This window comes from Vigna umbellata, chromosome 2 (assembly GCF_029865625.1).
Source record: "Vigna umbellata cultivar VRB3 chromosome 2, Vumbellata_1.0, whole genome shotgun sequence".
Classification (NCBI taxonomy): domain Eukaryota; kingdom Viridiplantae; phylum Streptophyta; class Magnoliopsida; order Fabales; family Fabaceae; genus Vigna; species Vigna umbellata.
The window spans coordinates 47942652-47959898 of NC_142166.1; the positions used below are offsets into that span (position 1 = coordinate 47942652).

The 17247-nt window shown below is 36.0% G+C and overlaps 4 protein-coding genes and 2 non-coding genes across 8 annotated transcripts; 2 read left to right on the top strand and 4 right to left on the bottom strand.

Moving 5' to 3' along the window:
- Nucleotides 1-427: 427 nt before the first annotated feature.
- NDHU (Chaperone DnaJ-domain superfamily protein) lies at nt 428-1668 on the bottom strand. 2 transcript variants are annotated; one of them, XM_088107207.1, is made up of 6 exons: nt 1548-1668; nt 1325-1463; nt 1168-1229; nt 983-1072; nt 756-902; nt 428-665 (listed from the first exon to the last, which is right to left on the bottom strand). In XM_088107207.1, exons 1-6 carry the CDS (start codon nt 1572-1574, stop codon nt 564-566), a joined length of 567 nt encoding a protein of 188 aa, XP_087963333.1. In that variant the 5' UTR covers nt 1575-1668; the 3' UTR covers nt 428-563. The 2 variants fall into 2 exon arrangements, with proteins under 2 accessions (XP_087963333.1, XP_047154890.2); XM_047298934.2 differs by having other exon boundaries at nt 1325-1643.
- Nucleotides 1669-1743: 75 nt separating this feature from the next.
- On the top strand, nt 1744-1815 carry TRNAD-GUC (transfer RNA aspartic acid (anticodon GUC)). Its single transcript has one exon. It is a non-coding gene; the product is annotated as a tRNA-Asp (tRNA).
- A 75-nt stretch (nt 1816-1890) lies between these two features.
- TRNAD-GUC (transfer RNA aspartic acid (anticodon GUC)) lies at nt 1891-1962 on the top strand. The gene has a single exon. It is a non-coding gene; the product is annotated as a tRNA-Asp (tRNA).
- Nucleotides 1963-3237: 1275 nt separating this feature from the next.
- LOC124826177 (uncharacterized) lies at nt 3238-3823 on the bottom strand. Its single transcript, XM_047298943.2, has one exon. It carries the CDS (start codon nt 3765-3767, stop codon nt 3402-3404), a length of 366 nt encoding a protein of 121 aa, XP_047154899.1. The 5' UTR covers nt 3768-3823; the 3' UTR covers nt 3238-3401.
- Nucleotides 3824-4209: 386 nt separating this feature from the next.
- On the bottom strand, nt 4210-9008 carry LOC124826176 (mechanosensitive ion channel protein 10). Of its 2 annotated transcripts, none has more exons than XM_088107208.1 (6): nt 8850-9008; nt 6088-7531; nt 5753-5873; nt 5342-5635; nt 5067-5269; nt 4210-4755 (listed from the first exon to the last, which is right to left on the bottom strand). In XM_088107208.1, the coding sequence occupies exons 2-6, from the start codon at nt 7521-7523 to the stop codon at nt 4497-4499; spliced, it is 2313 nt and encodes a 770-aa protein (XP_087963334.1). In that variant the 5' UTR covers nt 7524-7531; nt 8850-9008; the 3' UTR covers nt 4210-4496. The 2 variants fall into 2 exon arrangements, with proteins under 2 accessions (XP_087963334.1, XP_047154898.1); XM_047298942.2 differs by lacking the exon at nt 8850-9008 and adding an exon at nt 7895-8299.
- Nucleotides 9009-10785: 1777 nt separating this feature from the next.
- Nucleotides 10786-12302, bottom strand: LOC124826171 (serine/threonine-protein kinase STY46-like). The gene is made up of 3 exons (XM_047298938.2): nt 11954-12302; nt 11220-11873; nt 10786-10977 (listed from the first exon to the last, which is right to left on the bottom strand). Exons 1-3 carry the CDS (start codon nt 12185-12187, stop codon nt 10786-10788), a joined length of 1080 nt encoding a protein of 359 aa, XP_047154894.2. The 5' UTR covers nt 12188-12302.
- Nucleotides 12303-17247: the final 4945 nt, after the last annotated feature.

Sequence of the window (17247 nt, forward strand, 5' to 3'; positions counted from 1 at the left end):
AAATTAAGTTGTCTTGATCGTTGCATCATTAGCAAGATTGTAAACCGATCAAGTCCAGTTTCTTTTCATATGCCTATCAAAAATAAAAGTCCAGTTTCTTTATTTTGTGACAAAGACCATAACACGAGATTTTGACACAGAAGACAGCACAGGTGACGATTGGCATTGTAATATAGGTAAGACAGTGTTATAGATGACATTAAAATTACGAATTTCAATCCAAATTTTGATGCACATTTTTTATTAAGAAGTTTACTTTATTTTCTTGACTTTTCTTGGTTATTTTTCTTTTCTTTCCTTTCTTGACTTTCATAAAACACCATTCAAGACTTATCTTGAAATCTTGGTAGTCAAGCTTGAAGACACTAGGCCAGATGTATTAGAACTTTATATATTTCTTAATTTTTCTTATCCAATGCAATAAATATTCTTTGAGGAAGCTTCATTATATCATAGATTTATCCTGTGGTAAGAATGATAGAATGTGATGAGACTGCCACATAGCACATTTTCTAAGAACAGAAAAAACATTACTTCATCAAACTCGCCGTAAAACATTAGTTCTATTGGTTTAGTGCAATAGCGATAGACACCACAACTCCTAGCACTAACCATCCCAAAGTGAAATACCCAACCAATATCGTTGGTCGAACATCTTCAGTGTCCTGCAATGAGAGTTATGATGACATTCATAAATAAGAATGTTATTTATTTTGTAACTACAAGTAGATATAGATTATGGGAAACAGAGGTACCAGTTGTGGAGGATCTTCATCTGGGATTTTTGTCTGTGTTATGTCAACCTCGAACGGCCAAATGAATGTTTCGGTGTTGTTTACTCTGGCCAAACTCCAGTCATAGATTCTTCTTTCTTCTTCTGAGGACAGGATGATGTATGATTCCTAAACAAAGTAGTTGTTGATCATGAACAAATACCGCAAAAGTGATTCAAATTTTGAATACATATGTGTGTATTACTGACTTTGAGAAGTTCCAATTTCTTCTCAAGTTCCTCCTCCTCTAGATTCTGAGTCTTCAATTCTTGAATTTTGTTCTTATAGGCAACCCCCACCTGGTTTCGGTTAATAGAGAGAGGTGTAAAACATAAAATAGATCAGAAGTGAGTGAGTTGAAACAGAAAATCGAATTAAGGTGGTTGGTTCGGACCATGTCAAAGGGACATCCTCGTGGAACACCTAGCCTACCATAATGATCTGCATCTGTAATTGCTGCATTCTAAACTACGTCTTCATCAATTAAAAGCCCATTTGCGCTCTAAATAACAAAATACTAAATCAGGTATAAGAGTTCTGCAAAAACTTACGTAAGCCACGGAGAATCCTTTCGACGTTAAGAGCTGAAATTAATGAATAGGGTTCCTTGGGAAGTTCAATGGAACTCTCTGAATCTACGCCTGTGTCAGAGGTCTCAGCCGAGGAGCTTCTGATGCGTAACGATCTCCGCTGTTTCACAGTAAAGGAAACGGTGCTTGAGAAACCAAGTTTTTGGAGCTGAGGGTTTGGAATGTTTTTAGCAGGAAGACATACTGGGGCAGTGGTAGAAGACACAGCCATCCTTCACCTTTCCTGGAACGCGCTTCGGCTCTGCTATTATTTTGTTTATTAATCATACATGCATGGTGGGATAAGGTAACACTTCTTTGCCATTAAAAAGTTATCAACAGTGCATTCTCTCAAACAAACAAATATAATAACACAACAGAGGATTTGGTCAACAAAGGTGGTCGTTGTAGTATAGTGGTAAGTATTTCCGCCTGTCACGCGGACGACCCGGGTTCGATCCCCGGCAACGGCGTTTTTATATAGTTTTTAATTAAAACCTTTTCTGTTTTTGTAATAAAAAGAATATGTTTTAATATTGATCAAGAATGTCGTTGTAGTATAGTGGTAAGTATTCCCGCCTGTCACGCGGGTGACCCGGGTTCGATCCCCGGCAACGGCGATGTTTTTGAAATTTCTGTTTTCTATTAGACGATTTGGGTTCGATCTCGGCAATGGCGTATTTTTAAAATTTTTGGTTCCTTAAAGTTCAGTTAGTTTCGTTCGATTCCAAGATTCTTTTCTTCATATTAACCATTCTTTTCTACCTCTTTTACATTTAGAATATCTGCAGCATTTAATACGGCTTATGTGCGGGTTCCAAATACCGAGTTGTTTCTTTTCATTCAATTTTTGTATAATCTTACGTTGAAGGATTGCATTCGAGTAATATATATCTCTACGTGTGCCCCATCCCATATCAGCATGTCGGAGTTTTTTTTTTTTTCAATCAGAGATTTTTCATCAACTATTTATCGAGTTAATTTCTTTTCTTTCTTTTGCTAGTTGCACCACTTCATTTGTAACATTTTTAAGGAAACTTTTTCTCTGGTTGTATACCATGCGTTGAATCTTTGGTACATATCGGTTTACCTGTCTAATTTAAGATCCATAGTATGATAAACACATTCTGTTCTCACAATGCTAAAGTCCTTTTGTGAAAGTTTGCACTGCCAGCTTCGAAGGAAGCTAGTCTTTCAACACACACAGTTGTTTTTACAAATTCCTTAAAGAAACATCAATAACTTGATCACGGTAGATGCTGAGCAGAACTAAATAAAAACGTAGTGATGTTTACATAACTCGTTTTTTTACATATGACAATTCTGCTTTAGATAACTGGTTACAGGCATCAGTTACCATCAATAAGACTCATTCACCATGGTAGGTGTTTTGTCTTTGTAGTTTACATTCAAAACCCAGTACTCCACATAAATCTAAGAGCTTCATTACACTTTAAACATTTTAATTTTTCAAATCACTGTAATTTAGAATCACAAATCATAATTGGAATGTGCATACAACAAAAGAACTTGATTGACTGATAACCAAATTGACAAAAGCTAACAATTCAATGGACATCTCAGATTATGCTGACATCTACAACCACAACAAAATCATCACTGTTTCAAATTCAAACTGAAAACGAAAGTGCCAGATTCATTTCTGGGCATGACGTGGCTTATTGTCTCTGGGGTGAGGTTTTCTTAAACAGAACGAAGTCGAGGATAAATTGTTTTATACTAAATATTGTTTTACCAACACAGTGAAGGCTGAACTCATGACATATTTGTTAGTAGTGTGAATGAAGATTTCAAAATTCTGATAATAGTTCATCATAGTTTTTGATCCACAGACTGTGTGGTTCATTTAATAAAAAACACAAAACATAAACATGTTGAACCCCGGATCAAACGCAGTTATTATATATTATAACGTTAAGAAGCACGGGGAGGGTACAAAATAAGGTGCAGAAAAAGAAGCAGTGGCATAAACTTACATGAAGTAAGAAATGAGAACAGGGACAAAAAGGCAGAGAAATGAAAAGAAGTAGATCATAGTTTAAGTCCTCTTAACCGGATCAAAGTTGGCAACTCCAACAACTGCTCCAAGTATGGCTACCAGCACGATCCCACCGGCGAAGATGCTGAGTAGAAAGTTCTTGAGAGAAGGGGAGAAATCGGATCCAGCAGCATTGGCCACCTCTGGGATCACCATAGAGGCTGTGAAGGTTGCGGCTGTGAGTCCCGTCACTGCCTTCTCCTTCAAAGATGCATTAATTTGAAGGTTGGAGCTTGACGGTGGCTTTTTTGAGAAGGTTCTCTTTGGTTGTGGTGAGGGCAATGGCCTGAAGAAGGCTTGAGATGAAGGCTTGCGGTGCGTGACAGAGGTCAGAGACAAAGCCACCGGAACGGAAGCAGAAGCCATCTCAGGAGTTGCCTTGGTCTGAACTGAAGATTCTGCTCATGAGGTTGAAGCTCAGAGAATGGATGATGAAATTGAGATTTTGTGCTAACGTGGCACTTGTAGGTTATCCTACGTGGGATATTCTCTACTTGCTATTGGGAGGATAACGTTATCATAATCTGCAACATCATCCTATTAACACCTCTTATGAAAGGGTCAAAACTCTTCTCAAAAGAATACTGTTACTACCTGGTTAGAAGAATGGTAGAAACTAATACTACTTTTTATTTCTTAATTAAATAACTGAGTTCATGAAATCACTTAACAAAGTAAAATTTAACTACGATAAAAAGCTGTTAATTTTATTTTGTTTAAAAAGCTGTTCATTTATAGTTTGTGTATTTCTCTGGTTCATGATTGATCTTTGGGAGGAACAAAAATGGCCTAATACAAACAAATCATGAACAGTAGAAATTACTTGACTCATTCTCATGCTTCCATCATGTCATCAGAAACAGAGTTGGATAGAGCTCAAATGTGGGGAGAAATTTTTACATTGGATCCACTTGAAGGTTCGTACAAGATTCTTGAATTCATAATTTCTTAATCTTAATATGTGGGAAACAAATTGCTAATACTAAGCCCAGTATGTATACTAAAGCACCACTCTCAATTATCACCAATTAAATCAAGCAATGGTATTTGACGGATGAAATGAAACATAAAAAGGCAGACGTGTATGCAGTTGATTCATGTAACCCTAGGGTCTGGCTCCATATGTCTGAGATGAATGGCTTGTGGAAGAAGGTTGTATCTGATGTTGAGTTCTTCAAAAATCTTCTTTATTTCCATCACCAATTCAGTTCTTCTCTTGTTTTTCTCCCCAAACTCTTGAAAGTTCATTGTGTGGGTAACGATTATACCCATCTTAATTTTGTTTACGTCTTCGATCTCCTTCACTACTAACCCATGATTAGGGTGCCAGTACTGTGGGTTTCTCTCCAGGTACCTTAATTATATAAAAACAAAATTAGAACAAATAACTGAGGGCATGACAGGAATAAGAGTTTTTCCGAATTTGGTGATAAAACTGCAGTCATTTTTCAAATTTCCTGATTGAGATGCACACTTTCACTTGCAATAAGTCACAATCAAATTTATTTTCAATATACTAATTCACAATATAACACACTTCATTTGGTAAACCCTTGAAAGCATGTATTAAAATGTTTATGTTTCCTTTATCTGTTCATATGTTGTTACATGATCCATGAATGAACAAATAATACTCATTTATGCATGAAGATACAATTAGCTTACCTCTTTACTCTTTCTCTCAGTGCCCCAATTTTCTCAGCTGGTGTTGTAAAATCAATGGAGAACTCTACACGGTCACCCATATCTGGGCTTCTGTAATAGTTGCTAATCGGTTTCGTAGCCAAGACAGAATTTGGATAGTACACTTTTTCATTGTTAAGCTTCAAGAAGACTGTTGTCAATATGTTCATTTCTTCAACCAATAGCTGCAATATTAGTAGGATGAATTAATATGCAAATCTCAAACAAGGAAACAAAATGTAGTGGCCATAGATTACCTCAACCCCATCAACAACACATCGATCACCAACATCAAACGGATGCATCACAAACACGAAGATGATAGCTTCAAATATGTTCTTACAAGTGTTGCCAAACATGAAAGCTGCAAGTACTAGCTGGGAAGATAGAAACACAAGTACTTTCGTTGTTGCAATCTCCATTAGTAGAAGCCACACAATTACGGTCACAACTACTAGGATTACTGTCACGAGCTTGTTTAGTTGTCTCACAGCAGTTTTGGTGTCGCTTAAGGCATGTGCCAATGCTTTGCGTTCCTGATATACCTTCAACTGAAAAACACAAACAATAACAAACATTATGGAGTGATATGTTTGCAACCCAAACAGAGTTTAAATCCTTTCATTATCATGACAATTTTTTAGATGGGCATATGTTGGAGACCTTACCAACCAGTCTGTTAAGGACTTCCTGGTAATCTGCCCTGTTTCTGCTTCAGCCAGTAGGGGATATACCATCCTCACTTCTTCCTTAATCATGAACCTCCTTAGTTCTTCCTCGTCAATGTACCTATTCATAGTGACAGAACGATTTAGGAGAAACAACAGAGGCAAATATCACAAAAAAGGAGAATTATAAATACACTTCATAAGCATCGTGAATTGGAGCCATGCTAAAAAAATGTCTTTTGAATTGAACACTTCGGCGATATATATCGTAGGAGTGTTGTATGTGTGTCAGTGTCCGAACTTCATAGACTAGAAGTGACAGTGGATATACTTACGTGCAACCGGGGGGAGCAACATTCCTGAAAATGTGATAGGCTGCAGCAGTTGCTTCCATCTCATTAGTAATCTCTTTATCAGTCTGTTCATTTTCTCCATCATCAAAACTTTCATCCAGTGCACTAGAGATTGTGGACAGCCTTGAATTTGTCATTGCATCTACCAAGACCTTCATAGTCCATGCAGAAACCTTCTCTTGTTTCATCTGGTGAAGCTTCGCAATATCAATGGTTTCTTTCTTCATTCCACCCTTACCATCTGTACTCCTGAAACTAAAGTGACCAACACTGATTGATTTCCCAATCTTCTCAGCCTCTTCTACAAGTGGAGGCCCAGAGAGAGTCTGCAGAATGTACTGGTGGAAAAGCGTTTCTTGAATTCGATCAAAGAAAGATTTAACATGAAAATTTGACGCCAAAATCTTGAGCAACAATGTCTTCATGAACCACAGGAATGCACCAATGAGGAGGGAAGTAAGAGTCCATGTTACCCCATTCAAAATCTTTGTGGCAAATTCAGATCGGTCCACCCCCCGGTTAATCAACAGCACCCATGTGAGAAGAACCAAACCAAGCCAAATGAAGAACTGGACACACTTCTTCAGTCCATGGACAAAATACAGCACCTTTTTCCTCAACAAAAAGTTCGTCTCAATCAAGAAAACAATAATGCGCATGAACCATCTGGTGACCAACATTCCGCAAAAGGTCACCATCACAAGCACACACCATCTCCAAATCCCCAAACCCCAAATCTCCGTTCTTTTAAGTTTTCCAACTGTTAAACTAGCCACCAAGGTACTTGTAATGCACACGAACACAAACCATTCAGACAAAACCTTAACTGTCACTCTTCTACTACGTTTGCTTTTACTCAATTCAACTTTTCTGTAAACGAGTTCATCGAAATCCTCCCCACCAGCCGGCCCGGGAGACGCCATCAACGGCGTCTTAGGAGTGATCACAGAAAGGATGGAGACTGTTCGACTAATAGTTCCAGGTTTATTGTTAATAGGCGATGCTTTAAATGGTGAACCAACACCGAAATTTTCTTGCAAAGTTGAGGTACCATTCTCTTCTAAAAGAGTCCCATCAACAGGGTAAGGCTGTTCACCAAACCTTGATTTGGGTTTGGAATACACTGACCTTGTGAGTGATTTTCTCCGGGTGAGATTGGCGCTAGAAACGGGAATCTTTGGGGGCTTGTTTGGGCTTGGCATGAACCTTATCTCAGGGGAAGCACAGTTCAAAGGTGGCGACTTTACAGAAAACTCGTCGTTTAACATTCTGTGGGGCGAATTCCCCCTGCTCTGCTGCTTTGGCATCAAAGATTCACCACCACCCTCATTTGGAATCGCCACCATAACTTCCCTTTTCTTCTCAGCCAAGCTCACATCGCCGCCTTGAAGACCTTGGTTCTTAAAATTAGCATCCATTCATCACCCTGCGCCAAAAATGTAAAGTTGACGAAAGTAATAAGTAAATCAATCACAAGAAATGAACACACTGATGCTAGTCTACTATTGGACATGTGTTTTTCCTGTTCAACATGTTAATGGTATATACCAAGAACAACTTGGATTTGAACTAATAGTACTAGACAAAACGGTATAAGTAAAAGAACAATAGAGTATGAAAGGAAACAGATCAGGTGAAGCTGTACTAGTTGTGTTAGATGGCACACAGTGGATGACAGATAAAGTTGGTTGGCAAAGGTTGGAAAAACACAAACATAGACAAAGGTCTAGCTTTGCACCAATGGATGGATGAAAAACAGGAAACGGGGATTAAGGGTGAGTGTGCTTACATGAGAGTCAAAAACAACGGCGAAGTTTTGGGGGCAAGGACGAAGACTAATTGAAAAGTTTGAGTTTTTAGACTTGAGAGCAGAGAGAGAAAGGGAATGTGAAATGAAGGAATGAGTTGCCGTGGAAGAAACTGTGGATTTGCATCGCAGTCCCTATAAAGTCCAAGCCGATCAGAAAAGAAGCCTCTAAGACGTAAGTAAACAAATACTGGAGCAGGTATTATTTACTAAATAAACATGTATCATAATCATCAATCAGAGGAGACACTTTTTGCATCAAAGTCGATCTAGTTGGATAACAATCTCAACCATATCTCAAACAATACAAACTCCAATGTTTTATTCTTAATTTTTTATTCGTAGTGTAAAGTGATCAGAAAGAATTCATTGGTGATACTCCTTGTGTTTAAACTAGAATAATTAAAAAATCGATTTTTAAGATTGTTTAGTTGGTGTTAATAAAATAATATTAGTTTTTTGTTCTTTTAAGTTGTATTTTTGGAATTAGTTCTTTATGCTCTGTTCACTTCAGCATATTCCACCATTCACATCAATTTGTGAGCGAGAAAATACAATAACTTTTGTATTCATTTCAACGGAAATGCGAGCAATGAATAATTGCTATTTTCAGGGTGTAGCAATTTTTATCAACCGTGAGAAGAAAGAGATTTAATGTACAATCTCTGATTTATCTTCAACTATTAGAGAATTTCAGAATCACTCAGGAGACACTAACATTGGCTCTTTTCTTGGATTTATAGAACTTCCAAGACGTGGAAGCAGTATACAACCCACGCCTGATTCCATCTACCAAATCACCTCACCCAAAATTAGCGTCACCCACAATCAAAACTAAACTTTAATTCCCAGATCTGAAGCCAAAGCCAAACCAATCTTAATTCTTCAAGGTTCCTCCCTCCCCTCTGACCAAAGAAAAATTTTAACAGTTTCTTACCTCGCCGGAAAATCAACAGATTTTGTCCCTCGCAGTAAATTGTGTGAAGCGAGGGGGACGCAAGTCCCCCTGAAAAGCCCAAGGGCAACCCAACCCGGAAAGAAATTAAAAGAAAATTAAGAAGAGAGATGTTTTAAGAGATTTTTGGGTTGCATTTCCAGATGCAATACATAGGGTGTTTTCTTTAAATATAGAAACTCTTTTATCGGTTTTCAATTTAGATAATAATACTAAATTTATTATTCAGTTTATCATTTTTCTCTATTTAATTATTTTTCACTTCATTAATTACTGTGTTATTTTTTTTTATAAAAAATTTCAAATTCACTCAAATAAATAATCATTAATTTAATCTCAAATCTCTTCAAATTCATTCACTCATTCTTCTTTAATTCTTCTTTAATTCTTCTGCCTTGAACATACTCTTAAAAACCAGCCTAATAAGTATTTATACAGTATTGAATTTATATTATTATAATCTTTATTATATTTTTAGTATCATTAACTGTCTCTATTGTTTAGTTCTTAAAATATAAATAAAAAGTATGAAGTAAATTGAAAAGTTTTGTAACATCTATTCCACCTGTGAGTCTTGTACCTTAACTACAAGGTTAGATGGAAGTGGATCATTTCCCATTGAAAGTAACAGGAGAAGTTCTAATTAGTAAAATGTAGAGGGGTTAATTGAACGTGTGGGTGACAGTAATTAAATATAAAATTATTAATCTGATCAACTTTTGGTCAGTGTTTTTTATTATTTGAGTACTGTTTCATTAGATTATTGGAAGTTTTTAGTGCACTTTCAACTCGTATTATATATATAATTCATAATACTTTGCTGATAAAAAAAACTCTTGCTCAGTGAACAAGTAACTTTTAAGTGATAGGAACTATTTTGATAAATGAAAATAATTGGTGTTGACATTATTGATGATTATAAATAATGAATAATATGAGTATGAATTGATCTTGTTGAGAATTATTGTTTTTAGTTTTGGTTATTTTTTAAACAGTACAAGTTTCAAAAAGATAATATTTTTAAATACAATGGAGAACAATGTTTATATTTTACTTATAATGTATTTAGTACGTATTATTTAATTTTTTAAATAAGATATCCTTTGTCATTCTTATTCGCTTTAACTTTGTTATACATTTTATATATTTATATATTTTTTCTGTAATGCAATAAAGGTATAATTGATAAGTTAATTATAAGTTTAAATATTGTTTTTATACTTGCAACATTTGGCAAAAATAATTAAATCATGATATTTGAGTATTTACTGTGCAACCCCTATTATGTGCTGTCGTTTTCTAAACTTTCAAAATAAACATTATTTGACTTGTATAACTTGTCAACTTTCAAGTGATTGTAATTCAAATTTGTGCAATTTGAGTAGGAAACGTGTTAATTCAAAAACGCATTTCTTACTTTTTCTGTAATCTGGTAGCAACACGACCCACCTTTGAATTATCGAAGCAGCCCATGTTTCTTTAACTGATTTCAAAATCAGAAACACCGACAGTTCTTAGCTACAAAATTCGCATATATCTCAAATGTGGTTATACTAAAGATTTCGACAAATACGAGGTGATTATACAACTCAGAATGGAAGACCAACTTTTGAAATGTATGTATAGAAAAACCAATAATGCTTTTTGCTCTGTAATTTACATCACAAATCACCCACCAATACGACATCCATGAAGCATCATAATATCTGAAATGGGGACCTCATTACAACTTATTTACCAACAGCTTTAGACAGTTAGACATCTTTCAAAATTTAACATTCCTTTTGCCTTTCCTTTTTCATAAGGTAATTTTTGCATTTTACTAATTCAAGAAATAACGAATCCTGAGTCGAACATGAAAAAGCTCTATTAGATTCCTTTTTACAATGAGGAAACAGTTTATTTGACCTTTGATACATTAATTTGAAATTAGAAGGACCCTTTCGACATAAGATTTGAGGGTATGAGTAATTGTTGCGAATGATGGTCGAGTGGATGGGCTTGCATTCCAGCAAAGGCATATTAGGTCAATCACTTCTTCCAGTTCCTCACCATCGTCCTTTGATGCAACTAAAGGCCTTAGCTCATCTTCCACAACTTCCATAGCAATCTAACAACATTTTCACAACAAAATAACATTGGAAAGCACCACTTTAGAGATGTTTTAATCATTAAAAAAAAAGTTAACTTTTATATTTACAAAAATAAATTAAAAAGTAAAATAGTAAATGTAAAGTGTGTAATACAAAATTTCTAAATTCCTTTACACCTAAAATTTAAATTTTTTAATAAAAATTAAACTAAATTTAAACCACGCTTAATAAAAGAAAGGATAAAAACAAGTGTAGTTACCTTGGCGGGACCAAGTTGTGTCTCTATATAAGGGTAGTTTCCAGTAAGTAACTCGTTGAGAATTATCCCAAAACTGTATACATCACATTTTTCATTGTAGGGCTCGCACCGAATTACCTCCGGTGCCATATACACGTATGTTCCTGTTTCTCCGGTGAGGGCCATTTCGTCATCGTCCAAGAACCGCGCGTGACCAAAATCCGCCACTCTCACATGCAACGCATCGTCCAGGAAGATGTTGCTGGGCTTCAAGTCACGATGAATGACCTTGGGCTTTTGTTCGTGGAGGTACTGCATGGCTTGGGCTATTTCCAGGGCCCGTATCACCCTCTCTTTGAAGGGAGGGAGTGGCGTTGTTCGGTGTTTGGGCCTTTTCCCCGGCCCATGTAGCCACTCCTTGAGCGTGGTGTTCAGATACTCGGTAACCACCCATGCATGACGCGGAGGGTCGAGACACGCACCCATGAGGTGAAGCACAAACCGGTGACGCTGTTTCGAGAGGGTTTCAACCTCCTGAGCGAAGAACACGACACCGTTTTCGTTTTTGCCGAAGAATGAATCTGACATGCACTTCACCGCCACATCACATCCGCGCCATGTCCCTCTGTGAATCTCCGCCGTGGTTCCCTGCCCTATTTTTTCTCCCAGACGAATCTGTTCATCACTGTAAAACTGAGGTATATTCCAATTTTGAATAGGCACGGAGAAGGAAGATAGAAAGTAGTTAGTTTTACCTCACTGGGGTTGATGAACCATCCATTGATTTTGGCTTGATCAACGATGGGTATTAGATTGGGATGGTTGTGCGATGGTGTGGGGGTGGAGTTGAGTTCACGTGGAGAAGAAATGGGAGATTGCGAGAATTCACCGTTGGAGTGGATAATGAGGTCCAAGATTCCATTTTCCTGTGCGATTTGGAGACAGTATTTCAAGTAATCCTGCGTCTTTTCCATTCTTTTCCTATACATAACGCGCAGTTCTGTCTGCCTCTGCACCTCTTTTTCCAAACCTGCCACCTGATTCAACTCACACTATCACTGGGAGGCTAATAACTTTACTTCAATGTCCAATGGAAGCGATTTGCATGAGAAAAAAGGTACCTTTAGTTCCAATTTTTGGTAAAGCTGCTGAAGATGATGGTGTTGCAAGGTTGGTGCGGTGGATGAGACGGTCCTAACGCTGCTGAAGCCTCGACAGCATCCACCACTCTTGGACTTGGATGATTGGCGAGAGAGGTTGTGGCGAGTGGTTGGGCTCTCGCTTAGACTCATGTTGTCGGTTCGAATGTTGTGTGGGAGGAGGCAATGTACGAGGAGAACTAAATGTGGTGGTAAAGAGTGTCTTATAATCATATATAAACATGCACCTTTTTCCTTGTTAACTGTATTGCAGGCTCAACTGACGGACTTTCTCACGAACCTTCCCTTCACCACAATTTTATCTGATTTTATTTGTTTAATGGTGTTGAGATTATTTTGAGTGTTCATTTTATCTTTTTCCTAAAATGAATTGACTATGTAGTTTGAGAATGAGACAGATTTTGTGCTGGCCAGATTTGTTGGTTTGTATGAAGACGGAAATGTTGTGTGTAAATTTAGACCCTCACAATTGAGAGACATTTTGGCGGAGTTTACTTTGAAGTTTAACGAGATTCATATTACACACAAAAGGTCAACTAATCGCTATATCGTGGTCAAAATTTTGTCTGCACACGACTAATTCCAAAGCAAACATGTCAAAAGCGGCAAGAACAATCTTCCTAGGATGTAGGATTTAGATTTCTTGAGGGTAGTTAATGTTAAGCTTTCAGAAAATAAATAAATTATGGATGTAAAGTGCGTTATGCATGCAAGGATTATTTAGCGTTAATTAAGCACTTTTTCCTTTTTTAGGTATAATTTATATGTTTTTGTTGAATCTTTATTTCTATTTATTATTTATCTCTATATTGGACCTACCGAAACTTTTATCTGAATGAATTATTCTAAAGAGAATATACATTACAGATCATCACTGAGTAAGAGAAAGGAGAATAGTACTGAAAACTGTAGTGTACTATAAAATAGCCTAGTAAGGGAGTTCATATAACAATGACGATAAAAAGAAAGAAAAATTAAACCTATACCATAACACAAACAATTGTAGTACATGAAGGAGTACAATAAGATGAATTTGGGTCAATAATTTCACATTGAGTTTCTTTTGTGAGAATAAGGAAAAAGACGTTACTAATTGAAGGTAGAGGATCATAGAGAACATTTTAATCACAAATTTGAAAGAAAAAAAACCATGCAAATTCATAAAAAATGACATGACATATATTTAGATTCGGTGTATGTTTGAAGTTGCTAAAGACCACCACAACCGTGGTGGAGAGGGGGTTTATAGTCATATAATTCCTCTCAAATAGACTTCAACTTTATATAATGTGTATTAAGATTATCATATCCTTGTTGGAGTTGTTGAAAAGATAGGTAAGAATCACTTTTTCTAGAAGACCTTACTTTTAGGCCATCCCAAATTTCTTGCAGAAGGGTGGTGGCCAAGATATACTTAGAATTTCAATTAGAGTCATAAGTTTTTATATTGAGCAGAATTAAAAAAAAAAGTTAAATAGCATTAAAGATTTATAAATTCATTATTTTAAAATTTTAGATTAGAAGTAATGTTAATGTTTTTATGTGATTGAACTAAGATTAATTTATTGATATTTATATTCTCAATGAACATTCTCATCTTATAAATCTAACTATCCCTCTTTATATCAAAAGTCTTTCTAATAACAATTTAAAATAAATACCTCTTAATTTGGCTCTTTCAATATTAAGAATAAAAAGAAAACAAAAAGACTATAACTAACAACTAGAAAAGGAATTAAAAAAACAAAAGCCTTAGCATCAAGGAAGATAAATAAGAGAAAATAATATTGAAAACTTTAACCGCAAAATATCCACAACTTTAATTAATTTAATGAGTACTATAACGTCTCAAGTGTTTTTCGCCTAGTTAAGATTTTATTTTCAATGACATTTTTATTCTTATATGAAGTTTTGAGGAAAGATAATGTTAAAGTTTAGCTAATTTATTTTACACAAAAACAGGTATAATTAAAATACTACTCATTAACATTTTAAAGAGCGTAAATTGTTCTAATTTTTTAACTTATATTCAAGATCAGTGTCGTGATAGAATAAACTTTTTAAATTGTAATGGAACTAACTACATAAATTGTAGTGTGATTTATTCAAATACAACTAAAAGAGCAAACTGCTACATAAATAATTCAATTTAAAAAAATATAATCTATGCAATACTTAATTCGAAATTAAAAGATAACTTTTGGAAATAAGTTGTTATTGCATTAACTTTAAAGAAAACCGTAAGAACACTTGTTTCCATTATATACATAACAAAAAAGGTGTTGATCCGATAAAGTAGAGACAGATATTTATTTGCATCAATAGTATTTTGTTAAAAAGAAAAAAGTGATTTGAACGTAAAGAACAGAGGAGCACTAATAACATGGGCTAGGTATAATTTCAAAGGCTCTTAAGAGTCGCCTGTCACTTTTTTTTAACGATGTTTCTATTTCTGCAAGTTTTATTATTTTATCATCCAACTTCTCATCGTGGATTATACACACAACAGTACAGCAGCATTCTTTGACTTGTGTAGTTTATACTACACCCCATAAACCAAGGCCTACCTAAGTGTATAGGGATTCATGAGTCCTCATGAAGGGAATATTATGATCATAACTAAAGTTTTTTATTAGTAACAACCGAGTTAATCTCGATACCCACAACCATAATTCAATTAAAAAACGAATACTCAGCTACCAACAAATTTAACTATATAAAATTAGAAAAACCAAATAATTTCTTTTAAAATTATTTCGGATGTGGAATCGGGACTATAATCAAAACACACCTTCACATTTTTCTTCTTCAAAGAGCCGCTTTTGGCAGCCTTCAGTGAAAGGGACACATGGATGAATCAAACATATATCGGAATAAGAGATCTAAAGACTGAATGGGTATGAGACTATATAGTTAAAGAATAACTTAAAAGGATTGATTTGACTACTCATATCACCAAAATGCATTTATTTTTCGATATCCTAACTCATAAGAACTTCATGATTAAACATGTTTAACCTCAAGTAATTTAGGATAAGTTACCAAAGTCTCCAAATGTTGCAATTTTTGTTAAAAAGTTCTTCTAAGTTCTTAGTATTTCGATTACTCATGTAACATTAACTGTCGATAAATAAAAGACAAATCGATGAGTACTAAAATATTTAATAATAATTTTAGCAAAATCTGAAAATGTTCATGTACACGTAGGTCTGTCACTCACTAGATTATGCAAACTCTTTCAAACGTGTATAGTTTCTTTGTGTCACGCCCCATTTAATGCCACTGTGTCCTCATTAATACACCCACGCCCCCACGTGCGGTGCCACTAATGTGCACTTTCATTCTCTGAATCTCTCTGACATATGTCACATCGGAAGGTTCTGCACTCAATTCTGGAAGCCAGGTGTCAGCACAGGAAGGAACGTCCGTATGATTTGGTAAGAGAATTAAATTTTTCTGAAACACTCTTCCCCTCCTCTGCGTGCACTTTCATCTTCCTCAGAAATTCAAAATCTCCATTTTTCTCCTCCTTCTCTCTAGAACCCCTCTCCTTCTCTCTTCTGTAACTCACCCTACGCTGCTCCGTTCACGTTTCAGCACCGTGAGAACCATCCCTGCACCGTGAGCTTTCCATCAAACCGAACAGTTTTGGATTCTGAAACGGTTTGAGGAGTTTTTGGGGTTTGAACGTTAAGGGTAGAAGAGTATACTGGAATCTTGTTTTCTTTCTGAAGAACGAACGCACACTGCTTAATCCGGGTAAGGGAAGCTTATTAGATTTAGTTCTTGTGTTATACTGTGATGTATGAATGTTTTGTGAACTAGATGCGTTGTACTGTATGAACGTTCTGTAAATTTGTATGCAGTATGATTTTGATATTGGATTTTTGGTATATGATTATGATTCGATGCATGAGAATTATTGGGATATACTATGATAGAGTTAATTAAATGTATGAAAGTTTATACTGAAAAATGTGTTTACCGTAAGTTGAATTTAAGTATGAAATTCTATGATAATGAACGTTCGATGTCGAAACGGTCCTTGACCGATCGGTATTTTCAGTAACTCCTTTGAAATAGTTGAACTCTTTCATTTGGGAAGAATTCTGGTTGAGTATGTGTTGTGTCGGTCTTCTACTTAGAGTTCATAATGAATAGTGTCGATCAACAGTGTCGAGCATCCTTGTAATACAGATCCTTCATCTATGTCGATCAACAGTGTCGAGCACCCTTGATAATATAGATCATCCATCTGTGTCGACCGCCAGTGTCAAGCATCCTTGTAGTACAGATCCTTCATCTGTGTCGATCAACAGTGTCGAGCACCCTTGGTAATACAGATCATCCATCTGTGTCGACCGACAGTGTCGAGCATCCTTGTAATACAGATCCTTCATCTGTGTCGATCAACAGTGTCGAGCACCCTTGGTAATACAGATCATCCATCTGTGTCGACCGACAGTGTCGAGCATCCTTGTAATACAGATCCTTCATCTGTATCGATCAACAGTGTCGAGCACCCTTGATAATATAGATCATCCACCTGTGTCGACCGACAGTGTCGAGCACCCTTGATAATACAGATCATTCATCTGTGTCGACCGATAGTGTCGAGCAACCTTCTTAATACAGTTCGTCCATTTGGGTCGACCGACAGTGTCGAGCACCCGTGTTAATACAGATCGTCCATCTGTATAAAAGTGAAAATAAAAGTGAAAGATTATGAATGATGAACATTATATGAGATGAAATAAACGGTTGTGGATTTTGAACGAGCGTTCCAGGGAGGAACGACTCTTGGTTGGAAATTGAGATTTGTAAGTATGAACGTGGTAAGCTTAGATGGTGGTTCATCCTGATATTCCGTGAGTGCTCGTTCTCAAGTA